This window comes from Chelonoidis abingdonii, chromosome 10 (genome assembly GCF_003597395.2).
Source record: "Chelonoidis abingdonii isolate Lonesome George chromosome 10, CheloAbing_2.0, whole genome shotgun sequence".
In the NCBI taxonomy this organism is placed as follows: domain Eukaryota; kingdom Metazoa; phylum Chordata; order Testudines; family Testudinidae; genus Chelonoidis; species Chelonoidis abingdonii.
This window is the reverse complement of record NC_133778.1, coordinates 43,953,808-43,969,453: the sequence shown is the minus strand read 5'-3', so window position 1 is coordinate 43,969,453 and position 15,646 is coordinate 43,953,808. Positions and strand designations below refer to the sequence as shown.

The 15,646-nt window shown below is 42.8% G+C and overlaps 1 protein-coding gene across 1 annotated transcript in view; it reads right to left on the bottom strand.

The window, feature by feature from the left end:
• The window catches only part of LOC116819305 (sodium channel protein type 2 subunit alpha-like), a 151,691-nt gene that overhangs the window by 13,520 nt on the left and 122,525 nt on the right, over window positions 1-15,646 (bottom strand). The window contains 1 exon segment of the mRNA XM_032770944.2: window positions 5,691-5,972. Coding sequence (XP_032626835.2) covers window positions 5,691-5,972 — 282 coding nt within the window.

Sequence of the window (15,646 nt, the reverse complement as noted above, 5' to 3'; positions counted from 1 at the left end):
TTTATATCCATCCATGACAGTACTCCAGTCATGTGAGTTATCCCACCAAGTCTCTGTTATTCCAATCACATCATAGTTCCTTGACTGTGCCAGGACTTCCAGTTCTCCCTGCTTGTTTTCCATGCTTCTTGCATTTGTGTATAGGCATTTAAGATAACTCACTGATTGTCCTGCTTTCTCAGTCTGAGACAGGAGTCCTCCCTTCTTGCACTCTCCTGCTCGTGCTTCCTCCCTGTATCCCATTTCCCCACTTTGGTCTTCTTCCTCTGGTGAACCTAGTTTAAAGCCCTCCTCACCAGGTTAGCCAGCCTGCTTGCAAAGATTCTCTTCCCTCTCTTCGTTAGGTGGAGCCCATCTCTGCTTACCACTCCTCCTTCTTGGAACACCATCCCATGGTCGAAGAATCCAAAGCCTTCTCTCCGACACCACCTGTGTAGCCATTTGTTGACTTCCACAATTCGACCATCTCTACCCAGGCCTTTTCCCTGCACAGGGAGGATGGACGAGAACACCACTTGCGCCTCAAACTCCTTTATCCTTCTTCCCAGAGCCACGTAGTCTGCAGCGAGCTCAAGGTCATTCTTGGCAGTATCATTGGTGCCCACATGGAGAAGCAGGAAGGGGTAGTGATCTAAGGGTTTGATGAGTCTCAGCAGTCTCTCCGTCACATCGTGAATCCTAGCTCCTGGCAAGCAGCAGACCTCTCAGTTTTCTTGGTCGGGGCAGCAGAGAGATGACTCAGTCCCCCTGAGGCGGGAATCCCCAACCACCACCACCCTCCTCCTTCTCTTCGGAGCGGCAGTCGTGGAATCCCCATCTAATTTACCATAGGACAAATTGTAATAACGAGCAGGAAAGAGATTGACATAGTATGATGTTAACATTTTACTTCCACAGTGTCCAAAAAGAAAATACTCAAGAGATGGAATATGGTGCTCAGTGAGAAATGCATTAGAATGAAATAGGATAGGCCACAGGGACCAGAAGAGATTATGGAGCCTTCCAGGGTACCACTGTCTCCACTACTCCATGTAGGCAATCAGAAGTACAAAGTACAGCATCTGATAAACAACAAAGGAAGACACCATGGTTGTGGAACTATTTTTCCACCGACATCAGCTGTCCAACCAGTGCAACATTTTCGTGTCATGCAAACAACACAAAGCACAATTGCTGCAATGTATATGCTAGTCAGAAAAGCCACCATGTGCAGCAACATAGGAAGGCTTCCCTCCACCTGAACTAATAGCCATGTAGTGGGTAAGGACAAGTGCCTCCACTTAAGAGGCAGCAGAGTAGCCACAGTGCCAGAAAGAACAGCTCAACCTCAGCAGGGACAGAGTCTTCACATGAGGAACTGCCTCAGAACACTGGACAAGATGGACCATTGTTGTCTCTGACAGCAGCTAGCACTTCATGCTTCAAGGGAAGGCATGAGAAACTGACGAACAATTATGGAATAACCTAGGACAAATTTCTTTCTAATCCCATCAGCTAGTGGCTGTCTTGTGCTCTGAACAACCAGGTTTATATCTGTTACATTCTGTAACCCACTTATCCATATATATATAATCCTTTTATTCCTACCAAGCTCTTGGCCTTAATATTATCTTGCAGTAATGAGTTCTACTGATTATTTATGAAAATGACTAAATGAGCTATATTGCACTGAATTGGTTTTGTACTCTAAGAAAAGATAAATAGAAGCCTCAAATAACTTCTCTATATCATTAATTATTCCGTATATTTTTATCCTAGTCCCCTTCTCCCTAAACAAAACAGTCCCAATTTTCCTCCTTCTCCTCACATGAAAGTATTTCCATGCTTCTAGTCCAGCGGTCGGCAACCTATGGCACATGTGCCAAAGACGGCATGCAAGCCAATTTGTAATGGCACGCTGCTGCCTACCAGGGTCTGGCTCAGTCCGCTTCCCCCTCCCCAACTCTTCCCCTAGCGTGTTGCATCGAGCCCCGCTGCCGCTGACGGCCTTTGCAAGGGAGGGGAGGGGAGAAGAGCAACCTCATTGCCCTTGCTGCTCAGACTGGTAAGGAGGCGGGGAAGGGAGGCAGGAGCATGGCCTTGGGGAAGAGGGGTAGGAGCGGGGTGTATCCCTCCAGCCCTCTCCTGTGAGCCACTCAGGCCAGGGGGCTGGGAGAATCCCCCTGATCCCAGCCCACCTCCACAGCCCTCTGCCCTGACCCCAGCAACCCCCTTGCACCCCAGCCCCCTGCATTCCCCCACGACGCCATCCCTGACTCCTGCACCCTCCACATGTACCCAGCCCCCCCACCCCATGTCCTGACTCCTGCACCCCCTCTCATGCCCCCAGCCCTCTGCCTTGACTCCTGCACCCTCCACACATACCCAGCTCCCTCACATCTCCTGCCCTGACTCCTGCACTCCCTACACCCCCTGCCCTGACTCCCCGCACATACCCAGCCCCCCCACACCCCATGCCCTTACCCTTGCACCCCCACATCCCCACCCCCCTACCCAGAGCACCAAATGGGAGCTCCTGCACCCCCCACCACATTCCCACCTGCACCCCTTGCACCAAATGGGAGCTGCCCAAGTAAGCACTCCACATCCAAACCTCCTGCCCCAACCCTGAGCCTCCTGCCTCATTCTAGCTCCTGGCCAGACCCTGTACCCCAACCCCCAGCCTGCTCCTTCACCTCCAGCCCAGTGCTCAGTGCACCCCCACCCTTAGCTCAGTGCAGAGAGAGGAAGAGAATGGGCCAGAACCAGGGAGAAGGTAGGTACCTACTGTATGTGGGCAGGGCCAGGATCCCAGACTGGCAAGGGGCCAGCAGCCAGAACCCCAGACTGGCAGCATGTTGAGCAGGGCCGGCAGCTGGGACCCTGGCTGGCAGGAGCCAGTGGATGGAACCCCAGACCAACAGCAGGCTGAGCAGCTCGGCCTGCTGCTGGTGTGGGATGCTGGCCCCGCTCAGCCCGCCACCGGTCTGGGGTTCTGGCTGCCAGCCCCTTGCCAGCTGGGGTCCCAGCCGCCAGCCCTGCTCAGCCCACTGCCAACCTGGGGTTCCGGCCCCAGGCCCCGCTCAGCACGCTGCTGGCTTAGGTGAACGGAACCCCAGGCTGGGAGCATGCTGAGCAGGCCAGTGGCTTGAGATCAGCATTTTAATTTTAAATGAAGCTTCTTAAACATTTTGAAAACCTTGTTTACTATACCTACAACAGTAGTTTAGTTATATTATATAGAGACTTATAGAGAGAAACCTAAAAAACGTTAAAATGTATTACTGGCACATGGAACCTTAAATTAAAGTGAATAAATGAAGACTCGGCACACTGCTTCTGACAGGTTGCTGACCCCTGTTCTAGTCATTTTCAAGCCCCTCCCCCCACCCAATGTTGCTTCTTTGGTCAGATAGGGTCACCAGGATGGAACATTGGAACTCAGCATTCCAGCTAAGGATGGGCAAGACATCATTTTCTATCCCTTTCTTTATGCATCTTAACATTTCATTTTTAAGACCACCACTGGGAAATGAACAGTTTTTTTCCATTCAGCTTTCCACAGTGAGGTCCTGGTTTTCTTCCTGGGCAGTCACAGTTATTTTATATCTAGCAATGTGTGCAAGCAACTCAAATAATTCTTTCCGACATGTATTGTCTTGCACCCTGGACACAAAAACCAGGTACTGAGATCATTTAAGAGGGGCACGATATACTGCAATCCAAAGCCCTTTTGTTGAGTGTATACTGTGCAAAGATGTTGGGATTTGACTTGTTCCCTTTACTTTCCTTAAAAAAGAAGTCTTTCAAAAGCAAATGGTATGCAATTTTCCAATGAAAAAGGATGTGGCAGAGTTCTATGAAGCAGGGAATGCTTCAGTATAGCATGCCCTTTGGAGCTACAATGGCAAGAGAGGTCCACTTAAGCACAGGCTTTTGGCTCAGTTAATAAACCACTAATCATATCTCTATTAGCACAAACTGCCTCTGTCCTAGAAGCAACTGTGGCATGTGTCAGTATACGGCTACCACACCTGGGTGGAGAATCCGGTTTCTCCACATTGCCACTAATATAGAGGAGAAATGGGCTTGTCAGAAGAGAGCTGTTGATGAGCTCCTCCCTTCCTCCTGGGTTCTTCACTGGCACCTTCTTATTGCATTTAGCCTCTATTTAGTTGAAGTGATTCTGTGACGTGAAGTCATTTTCAGTTAACATAAATGTGAAAAAAAAAACATTACTCAAATTGTCAAAGACAATCAAGGTGTGACCAGGGCTGATGCAAGTTGAGTTAATTCAAATAAATATTCATGAGAAATTATTGTCTGGCATTTGCCTATCTCTTCTGTTCATAATTACTTATTAGATATGTTAAAAATGGTACTTTAAGAAAAAAGAAACAGAAACATGAAATCAGTGAAACTGTCCCCCCCAAATATTGTAATCTCTACTACATAAACAACAATATTGGGTAAAAACAAACCATACAAAAATGTGTAATTTTTTTAACTTTACTAGAAACAACATGTAGTATGTTGACATGTTGAATATATGTGGAATTCATATTCAAATACACAGCTGAACCACAGTGCATATAACAGAGGTGGGCACACCCATGTAATTCAGAATAGATAATTTATGCAATTGCCTAACCCTCTTTAACATTAAGTGCTCGTTTCTCCCAAGAGCAATCACAAAGGTAGCCTGCCAGCAGAGGACTACCAGCCTACCACAGTTTGAAAGAGAATAATTAGAATGTGTTTATGCGCACAAATGTTTTTCCAGAAGCAGCTTGCCAAGTGAACCTGATTAGAAATGCAAGTTCCTGTCCTAACTGGTCTATAGATGGTCTGCTAGGAAAATACTTGTGCTCAGAATCATGTCACTAATCAGTTCTTCTGAACCTGCTGGCCTAAAGTTAAACAAAATCCCCCCAAAACATGGGTAATGGTTGGAAAGCAACTGAACTGGAGAAAAACTAGGAGACAGCATACAACATGGAGAAAGAGGAAGGTCATTTAAAACCCTCTTACTTGATCTCTACTTTTAAATCAGTGAATTTATCGTCCTCATTTTTTTCCTCTGAAAAATGGGCAAGGTCTTTTAGTTTGCTCACATGGGCTAGCATGGTAAAAATCACATTTGTCTATGCCCTGCATAGTTAGATAGGGTAAGTAAAAAACAAAACAACAAAACAAAACAATAAAACCTCAGGTACATTTTTATTTTACCTTTACTCTGTGGCACTGGAATATTTTAGTGAAATCTGCACAGATTTGGGATGAACTTGAGAACCAAAAAAAAAAAAAAGTTCAACAGTCCTCTCTTTTTCATTCTATATATTCTGGCTGATAGTAAACACCTCTCTTCTTCCAAAGTTTACACATGAGCTTGCCAAATTGATACCAAATACCAATATTAATCTGCTTGCATGGAACAGCATCAAAAAGATAATTAAGCAAGCCACCTATTAATCCCTGATAAAGGTCCAGAATGTCTGCTTTGGAACTACATTTTTGTAATCTCCATGGTAATCATAAAAACAGTTTCCTTCTCCAAGACTCGCAAATTTTCATATATTTAATGCACTAACAATTTTCACCAATAGATTATCCATGACTTTAGGGTGAGAATGAAAATTAAAGAATCCAACTTTGCTTCTAAAAACTATAGACAGGGAATTAAATTATATAAATATATAATTGTCACTTACTACTTGAAGCAGAGAAAGATAGCCAGCTCCAACATTATCAAAGTTTACTTTCACATTTTTCCACAGGACATCTTCATGGCTTTTCATAAAATTCTCACAATCAGTTTTATTCTCAATCATTTTTCTTGGAAAAGGGTTACCACTTGTAGTGTTAACACAGGAGAAGAACTTGCCAGCAAACAAATTTACTCCCATTATGCTGAAAATTAGCCAGAATATAAGACAAACCAGAAGTACGTTCATAATAGATGGTATTGCTCCTAAAAGGGCATTCACAACCACCTAATAAAGAAATATAGGGGAGAAAAGCTTGTAAAAAATTTTATAGCAGCAAAGTAATTAGGCATTCTTCTAAAAAGGCTAACGGCAAAAATATTTTTTTCCAAAACGTAGTTACAAATTATCTTATGTTTCAAATACTTATTACAAAGCACACAATGAATCGACATGAAAAAAGGTGAAGACTAAAATGTCAAGATGAAAAATAAGAATTTTTTTGTTTAAAAAGTGGTAAGATGTAATCATAAAATGTGTACGCTAAGGGAAAAAAGAAATACATATTAAAGAAATACAACATTCAAATTAATAAATTTGACAAATCATTACTGATGAACATAAACAATGACTGATGATAAGGACTGATTGATCTATAGATCTTTGCAAACAGTACAGAGGTTGACAAAATTAGGACTTCAAGATTGTAAAACACCTTTACAGTATATTTATTCATACATTACTATTTTACTTACTGAAGACCCTGTCACAGAAATAGACCACTTTGTATTACATGTTCATTTGGATTATTAGAGTACCTTTCAAGCACCACTTATAATAATCTTGTTAGGTCTTTCAAATTAAAATATGATTTTATTTCAGTGTACATAAAGTTTCAGCTTATATTATGATCAATATTTTTGCCATTATAATATAGGTAATTAGGGTGGCAGAAAGAAGAGTGCCTCCTGCTGGCTGAATAAGGAATTTAAGTGTGGTATTCCATGGGAAAACAGCTTTGACTCTTCATACTTGATCATTTAATTTCTACAAAAATTTCTCCATTAGTTATAACCTTTGGGGTTATTGCTCCTTTGCGGAAGAGTCCACAGAGAACTGAAGAGCCAATTTAGACTGTTTAATGAAACTGGAATTTTTTCACCATGTCTCAGCCCTCAGGGATCTTTCTGCCCAGAACATGGGTGTGGATCTGCTGGTGTACTGTGATACCTACGGGCTGTAGCTGATTGGAGAGCACTTGAAATTCCTCGCACGCAATACCTTAAATCCATCTTGCAAACGAAAATACTGATACTTGAAGTTATCTGCCTTTCTAGTGAAAACTTAGAAAGATGCATGATGATTGTCCTAGACCCAGCTTCATTTCAGATATGTTAGATCTCTGTTTTATGCTTCCAACTTGTACCTTAGCTAATCCTTTTGAAATAGTTTGAGGCAAAATATCAAATGATCTCTTGAGACACATGAAAAGTGGAATTTTCTTTAGTGATGAAGTACAAAGCAATCTGCACAACCATTGTGTCATCATCGGGTATAAGCATTCTAAATAGAGATGAAATAAATAATTTTACATAAAAAGATGGCATATGGAAGAAAAAATGCTTGAAAAAGATTAAGCTAAGGTCTCTTATTGAGGAAAATGAGCCTGATCCTAGATTTGAGCAATTGCTGATTTTGAACCAACATAAATAGCACTAATATTCATAAAGTGAAGTTGGTTTCAGACCTACCTCCATGTCTTCCTGAAAGTAATCCAATCTGGCCAATATCTGTAACTTACAGGGTTTATTTATGTCTTAACTCGCCAGAGGTGGTCCATATTCCTGAGACCATAGTTTCTCAGCAACTAAAGACAGAGCTGTATTGATGGCTTCCGCTTCTCTTTGATTTGGATTACATATATGGATTTCAGGAACCTCTCCTATATTGGGAAAAGCCTGCCCTATAGCATGTCATTATCCATCCCCAGGTGTTGGACCAGGGCCACCCAGAGGATTCCGGGGGCCTGGGGTCTTTGGCGGCAGGGGGGTCCCCCCTTCGGCGGTAAGTCAGAGGTGGGGGGTCCTTCCGCTCTGGGACCCACCGCCGAAGTGCCCCAAAGACCCGTGGCGGGGGCCCCCCGCTGTCAAATTACCGCTGAAACGGGACCCGCCGGTGAAGTGCAGCCAGGTCTTTGGTGGTAATTTGGCGGTGGGGGGCCCCCACCGCAGGTCTTTGGGGCACTTCGGCGGTGGGTCCCAGAACAGAAGGGCCCCCCGCTACTGAATTACCACCGAAGACCTGGCTGCACTTCACCAGCGGGTCCCGCTTTCCGCCCCGTGGCAGAAAGACTCCCCGCTGGCGAAGACCGGGAGCAGAAGCAGCTCCGGGGGCCCGGACCCCGCGAGACTTTTCCGGGGTCCCCGGAGCAAGTGAAGGACCCTGCTCCAGGGGCCCCAAAAAACTCTCGTGGGGGCCCCTGTGGGGCCCAGGGAAAATTGCCCCACTTGCCCTCCCACCGGCTCTGGTGTTGGATTTGCTATACAAGCTAACCGCAGAGTCATCTTCCTGTAGAGAGGATCAGTGATTTCCCTACACCCCCCCTAGTTTTGTGAGCTAGTTACATACCAATTCAGTGACTGTTTGGAAATCTGAATTTAAACTGAAACATTAATACACACTTTAAAAGCTTATACAGTGTATGATAAAATATGTGTATCTGAAAAAGTATAATAGATTTGAAAAGTATGATCATAGACTAGCTTCCTTGCTTCCTTATACAGCTGTTGATGTCAGTGCATTCCTTCCATATGTTGGCCAACCTAATAATTTTCAATAGATTTTAAGCAAAGTCTAAATTGAGCTCTCCCTAACAGCTATATGAGCTGGGGTTGTGGGAAAGCTTCAGGCCAGATTAACTTTACATTCAACCTAATTTACCTAGGTATCAGGCAACCAGACTTTTCAATGATAGATTTTGCTGGGTGGTTACCAAACCACTTGAATGTGGAATAGGATAATGTTGTTCTTATGTATGAGTAGAAGGGCAGTAGAACTGTAGCTTGATGATTTGAGACATCAAGGCGAGAGTGTGACCTGTCCCTTCCACTGTTTAAAGACAGAACTGTTAGCTCATAGATAGTCTCTGTTCGTTAATCACCACTTGCAGCTAATCACTATAATCAGGTCTAAATGCTTAATCTGTTTGGACAGTGTCCTGTGGACAGTGTTTGTTAAAGAGACAACCCAACTTACTCAGTGACAGTTTCCCCCACTGAGAGCCTCAGCTGAAATCCACTGAGAGCTGTAACCTCAAGAGACCAATTCGCAGACTCACATGCAGTGCAGCCAAAGTGACTGTGCCCGGCCATTGGGCACAAGTGTTGAGGAATGGTGGCAACGAACAGACTGCCAGAGACATGAGCGCTGTAGAACAAGCAAAGTGCTTCTTGCCCCCACTGAAGTGTACCACTTGAAACCACGCGAACTGATCTTCTCTACTAGGACAACACCGTGAGTGGTAGTGACAGGAGGAAATGAGGCATGTAAATAACATTGTTGTGACTATATTTTTTCACTTTGTTCCAGAATCTAATTGTGACTGAATGAAACTAGTAAATATGTATTCCTAGGTAGGCCAAAGTTTAAAATGCATTATTGCCAAGTGTCTATTCGTCACATGTTCATTCTTGAGTCGATTATATTGGAGTTTCATGTACTAACATTTTTATATTATCAATTAATTTTACATAAGAATGTTCATACTGGGTTCAACCAATGTTCCATATAGTCCAGTACCCTGTCTACAACATGTCAGGCCAGGTGCTTCAGAGGAGATGAACAAACAAGTAACATCCAGTGACCATTCCTGTGCCCTTCCAGCTTCTGGCAAACAGTTAGTAGGAACTCAGAGCATGGATACTGCATCCCTCCCCATCCTGCTAATAGCCACAGCTTGGACCTGTTCTCAGACATTTATCTATCTTTTATAAATCCTGTTATAGTTTTGTCTTCACCAGATCGCTGCAAAGATCCCTGTGACTTTATATGTGTGAGAGACTTCCTTTTGTTTTTTTAAAGCCCCTGCCTATTTAATTCATGGGTGACTGCATTCTTCTGTTATTGAAGATTAAATTAAATTTCTTATTCATTTTCTTCGCACCAGTCAACGTTTGTAACCTCTATCATATCCCCATTAGTCAATCTCCTTTTCTAAATGAAAATTCCCAGTCATTCTAATCTCTCCTCCTTATCATACCCTGATTATTTTAGTGCCTATCTTTACCTTTCCAATTACCAATATATATTTTTACAATGTGACCAGATCTGCACACACTATTCAGGATGTGACATACCATGGATTTATATAGAGCCCATGTATATTTTCTGTCTTATCTATCCCTTTCTTAATCGATTCCCAACATTGTTGCTTTTTGACTGCTTCTGCACATTAAGGATTTTTCAGAAAACTATCCACAAATGACTCCAAAGATCTCTTTCTTGAGTGTGTACACAAGCTAATTTAGATGCCATCCATTTTGTATGTATATTGGGATGATGTTTTCCAGGTAGCATTACTTTGCATTTATCACCAACTTGAATTTCATCTGCCAATTTTGTTGCCATGTACACCTCAGTTTTGTGAGATTCCCTTGTAGCTCGCAGTCTGCCTGGAACTTAACTATCTTGAATAGTTTTGTATCATCTGCAAATTTTGCCACCTCACTGTTTACCCATTTTTCCAGATGAATATGTTGAACAGTACTGGTCCCAGTACTGACCCCTCAAGGATACCACTATTTATCGCTCTCCATTCTGAAAACTGATATTTATTCCTATCCTTTGTTTCCCATCTTTTAACCAGTTACTGATCTATGAGAGGACTGCCCTCTTATCCCACGATAGCTTACTTTTCAAAAGTTAATTTAAGTTAAATACATTTTTTTAATTTTTTTTTTTTTTTTAGAAATCTAGATCTGTTATGTGTTTTGATGTAACTTGCATTTTCCTTATGTTAACATTTACTTTATTCATATCTCTTTTATATATCTCATTGGACCTGACACTCCCCCCCCCCGCCCCGTAAATTCGAACACCCCACCTAATTTCAATTCCTGGGGAAACCACTGGAGAGGATGTGTCCATAAACTCTTGAAATGAGATTGTTTCTGTTAGAACGTGGACCAGAGACCACCAGTGCCCGGATCTTTGTACATGCCCTAATTACTGAGAGACTGAAGAAAAGGGTTCTGTAATGAAAATGGTGGGTCCTTAAGAAAACTCTGGTGACAATGGATAGAAACAGAAAATAAGTCTCCACAAGATTTATCAATATCAAATAATTTCCTGGAGATGTTGCAGTCAATGTTGAAGTCAGATTTTTCATAATGAATTTGACTTCATTCATTCATTTGTTGAACTGTTTGAATTCTCGGTGTGACAATGCAGTAGAGATAGGACTAGTGGCAAATTTTAATGCTCAGAAATCATATTTCTGATGTCTGCTAAGAGCCAAACATACCTGATCTGAGGCGTCAGTGATACAAGGCTGTAAAATATGTGTGCCTGAGAGGTCTGCCAAAATATAAACTGCAGTTGGCAAGAAACCCAGGGAAAGCCTGGTGACCAGAGGGAAAAAACAGGGTCAATTCTCAGTAGTGTATCCCTTGAGACTTGGAGCATATGTCTGCTGCAGCTGGGAACGAGCCTCGCAACCTGGGGAAGACAGACTTGTGCAAGCAGGTCTTGAGCTAATGCCAGGGCCGCCTGGGGGGGGGGGGGGGGAAAGAGGGGCAATTTGCCCCAGGCCCCGGACTCCGCAGGGGCCCCCACGAGAGTTTTTTGGAGCCTTGGAGTGAGGTCCTTCACTCGCTCCGGGGGGCCTGGAAAACTCTTGTGGGGCTGGGCCCCAGAGCTTCTTCCACTCCTGGTCTTTGCCGGTGAGGGGGTCCTTCAGCTCCGGGGCGGAAGGACCCCCCGCCAGCAAATTACCACCGAAGCAGAACCTGCCGCCAAAGTGCAATCCGGTTTTTGGAGGTAATTCGGTGGTGGAGGGGGCCCTTCCGTTCTGGGACCCGCTGCTGAAGTGCCCCAAAGACCCATCGGGGGCCCCCCGCCACTGAGTTAACGTCAAAGAGCGGGCTGCACTTCGGCGCCGGGTCCCGCTTCAGCGGTAATTCGCCAGCAGGGGCCCCCCGCCATGGGTCTTCGGGGCACTACAGCGGCAGGTCCCAGTATGGAAGGGCCCCCTGCCGCCAAACAGGGCTGGCTCTAGACATTTTGCCGCGAGGGGGGTGCCCTGCTGCTTGTCGGTCCCGTGGCTCCAGTGGACTTCCCGCAGGCATGGCTGCGGAGGGTCCGCTGGTCCCGAGGCTCCGGTGGTCCTCACGCCCCAGGAATCCTGGCTAATGCACCAAAAATGGCAGTGTGGATGTTGCAGCTCTGGCTAGAAATCAGGATTGCAAGCCTAAGGGGATGTGTAAGTGCAAAAACTTGTCTCTCTCACCAACAGAAGTTGGTCCAATAAAAGATATTCTCCCCCGCCCCCCGTCTCTCTAATATCCAAGTACTAATACGGCTACAACCACACTGCATACATTTATATTCCATGCCATTCTGCTGTATATACAGTAGGTGGCAGGAACTAGCTACTGTGGGATCCTAAAGAATCTGTGGGATCCTAGAGAATGTTACCAATTTCACTGGTGGTGATTCAGTGATACAGTACATTTTGTAAATAAATTTCTTTTGGAAGGAAAAAGGATACATGGATATCAAGTAATATGCCAGGAACAAAGATCAACAATAAAATTAAGGGAATTGGTATTTTAATTAAAGGAATTAAAGATTAAGCTATTGTTCTTGTGCATTCTGGAGTACATTATATGAATGACAATCAGAAATATTCAAATGGATATTGTCAGTTTACGAGACCTATTTTAAATAAACCAATTTCTTTAGGTAATTACAAATAAAAATATTTTTAAAAAATCAAATTTACTTTTCAACGTTTATATTCTGCATATATTTTACTCAGTGGACAATGATAATAGACTGCCTAATTTCACATTTGTTTAGTCAATTTCATATTTGGTATCTACAAATCAGAGATTAAATTAAAAACAAAAACAAAAATAACCCAAAACATGAAAATATTTCTAGTAATAATCGAATTTGTTAAAATCTACTGTCCTCATAACAAAATGTTACACCTTAGTTACTTGTGTCTACTAAAAAGTTGGGTAAGGCATGTTTCCCAAACATAGGAGAAAAAGTGATGTAAAATTGTGTTTTCTATGGCATTGCCCAGAAAACTACAGGAAATGACAAGTGTGTTGGCAGAAACTTTGAGCATGAGCAATGGACCAAATGGTTATTGTCAGAAAGATTTGGATGTTTACATTGATTTCCTGCTACAAAAGTCCTAATATGGATATATACCACTAAGTGCAATTTGTGCTTGACAATACATAGGTTGTACTAAACAAAGAGGATGCTCTGTTCCAAAGATCTTACAATCTAAAAAGACGCATGTGATTACAACACAATATTTAAAAATACATACAGGTACCATATAGGCAAACACGGAATGATGTGCCATCATTGAAGCTGGAAGGCTTCACACAAGGTTTTGATGAAGGACTCGAGGGAGGAGACTTACAGCAACCTATAAGAATGGTTCACAACTAAAAGGATTATGGAGAGATGTTAGTCCATAGTTAAGATTGTAAGCAGATTTTCAATCCAAGCCTGAGTTTGCCTCACAATCTTACTTTTAAAAGGGGCCTTTTAACTTATTATTTAGTATGTACAGTCCTTGGTCAAATGCTAAGGTTGTAAAGTCAAGTACTCAAATATTAGGAAATGCCAGAATTAAGGCTGTCTGTGCAATCTTAATTCCATCCCATTGTGCATGTGCATTACGATACAGAATTGGTTTAATAATCACACACTACTTTTTCGTAAACTTTACTAAAAATCCACCCTGAGGCAGACCCCTAGCATGGAGTATTTCAGTTTACACGGTTACATTTTGACAAAGTTATAAGCAACTGAAAATTGAGGCTTATAAAAGAAAGCATTGGGCAATTCTAATTGTAGGCAACACTACTTTTTTCTGCCTTATCAATCGGCTAAAGATCAGGTCTTACCTAAGCTGTTTTTTGCTTTATTAATAATAAATAAAAGGAAACATAGCCTGCAGACATGTTCAACAGGTTTTTCATTTTCCACTTTCTATTACAGGATCATGTGGCATTTGAATCATCCTGCCTGGGGATTTTTTTTTTTTAACATCTCTCTTTTTTTTTTTTTGTGTCTATTTAACAACCCTCTCCCCTCCCACCCATCTTCCACACAATTTCTTTTTCCTCACCCTGGAAAACAAAGAACATTTATAATTTATTGATGTTCTAAGGTGTGCACTGACCTTGCAATGAGAAGCAATTAACAAGGGAAGAGGGCTCCTGCCAACAAATGCCCTATGATTCTGAAACTGCTAAGAAATGAGATTCTGACTACATATCTCTGCATCTGAAAATAAGATCTTGTGTTCCCATGATTATCATAACATGGTAGTGGTCCTTCCTTGGGCCACCATATCCCCAGAAAACAGAGCTCAGTCACTTCATATAGTAGCCTATCACAGAGGGCTGTAACAGATGCACCCATTACAAACTTTGCAGGCTGCATCTGAAATCCTAAAAAGGAATTTGCTCCTGTGTAAAGAGAGAGCCCAGATCAGCAACCCCTTGGGAAATACTAATTACAAAGTATATCATGGACCTAAGCAAACTCAATGGACCTCTGTAAGAGCACTATATGAACATACTTTCTTCCTACTAAGTACAGGCTAGTGAGTCACAACAAGACAATCAAGAAAGAATCCTATGCAGAATATCCAATTCTATATAATACAGGTTAGGTGTTTTCATTGGCACAAGGTGATCAAAACAAGTCACTTAACTTACATCCAATAAAAGTTGCTCACCCTGATAAAGCCTCACCCTAAGTAGGTCCACTTTTCTATCATACAGCTTCTAACTCTACCTCTGTGGACCTACCATTGTAGAAAGTGTACACATCTAGTCCTCCACTACTAAGGACAAGGCACCCGGAAAGAGTTTATATAAGACGAAAAAAAGAGGAAGGTTTCCCAGGAAAAACACAGTCACACGCATATGATGAACACTACAGAAATCCTTCTTCCTAACAGCAGTATTGCCAACTTTTCCTCCTCTCTCCTTATCCCATCCTATCAAACTCCTACATTTCCTGCACATTCTGACCTGGTTCACCTTGGTTCCTGCTTGACCCCACCACCCAATTACTGACAGCTCATTCTCATGAAAGAGAAAAATTTCTCTTCCCTCTCCTACAATACAAAAGGAAGGGGGAGAAGATTCCTCAGAGAATCCTGGTTGAAGGACACGAGAATATTTGATTGTTTTACGCTCACCCAGAACCTGGTGTTTTCTGCTGAGAGTCTAGGCTTTGGTGATGAGGTGGTGGGCTAGCAGGTGCTCTCAGAGTTCTGAAGAGACGAGAAGGGCTGGTGCAAATGGGGGGACTTGGTTTTTAATCTGTTTTCTGAATGTGAAAGCAGATACAGGTACTGCTGCAGGAAACCTGAGCTGCTTTTTAAAAAAAAAAAAAAAAAAAAGCAACCAGTCTAAAGCAGCTAATGTTTACCACCTATTCGTAAGTTATTTCATACTCTTTTTCTGGTGCACATGAAAAAATATGCTTCCTCTCTGAAAAAACAGTTACTCACCTTCCCATAACTGTTGTTCTTTAAGATGTGCTGTCCAAGTCCATTCCAATCAGGTGTGCACACGTGCATGTGTACGATGGCTGGAAGATTTTTCCCATAGCAGCATCCGTCGGGTTGGTCTGGGTGCTCCCTGGAGTCATGCCCTCATGGTGCCTAATATATAGTTCTGCCGACCCATCACCCCTTCAGT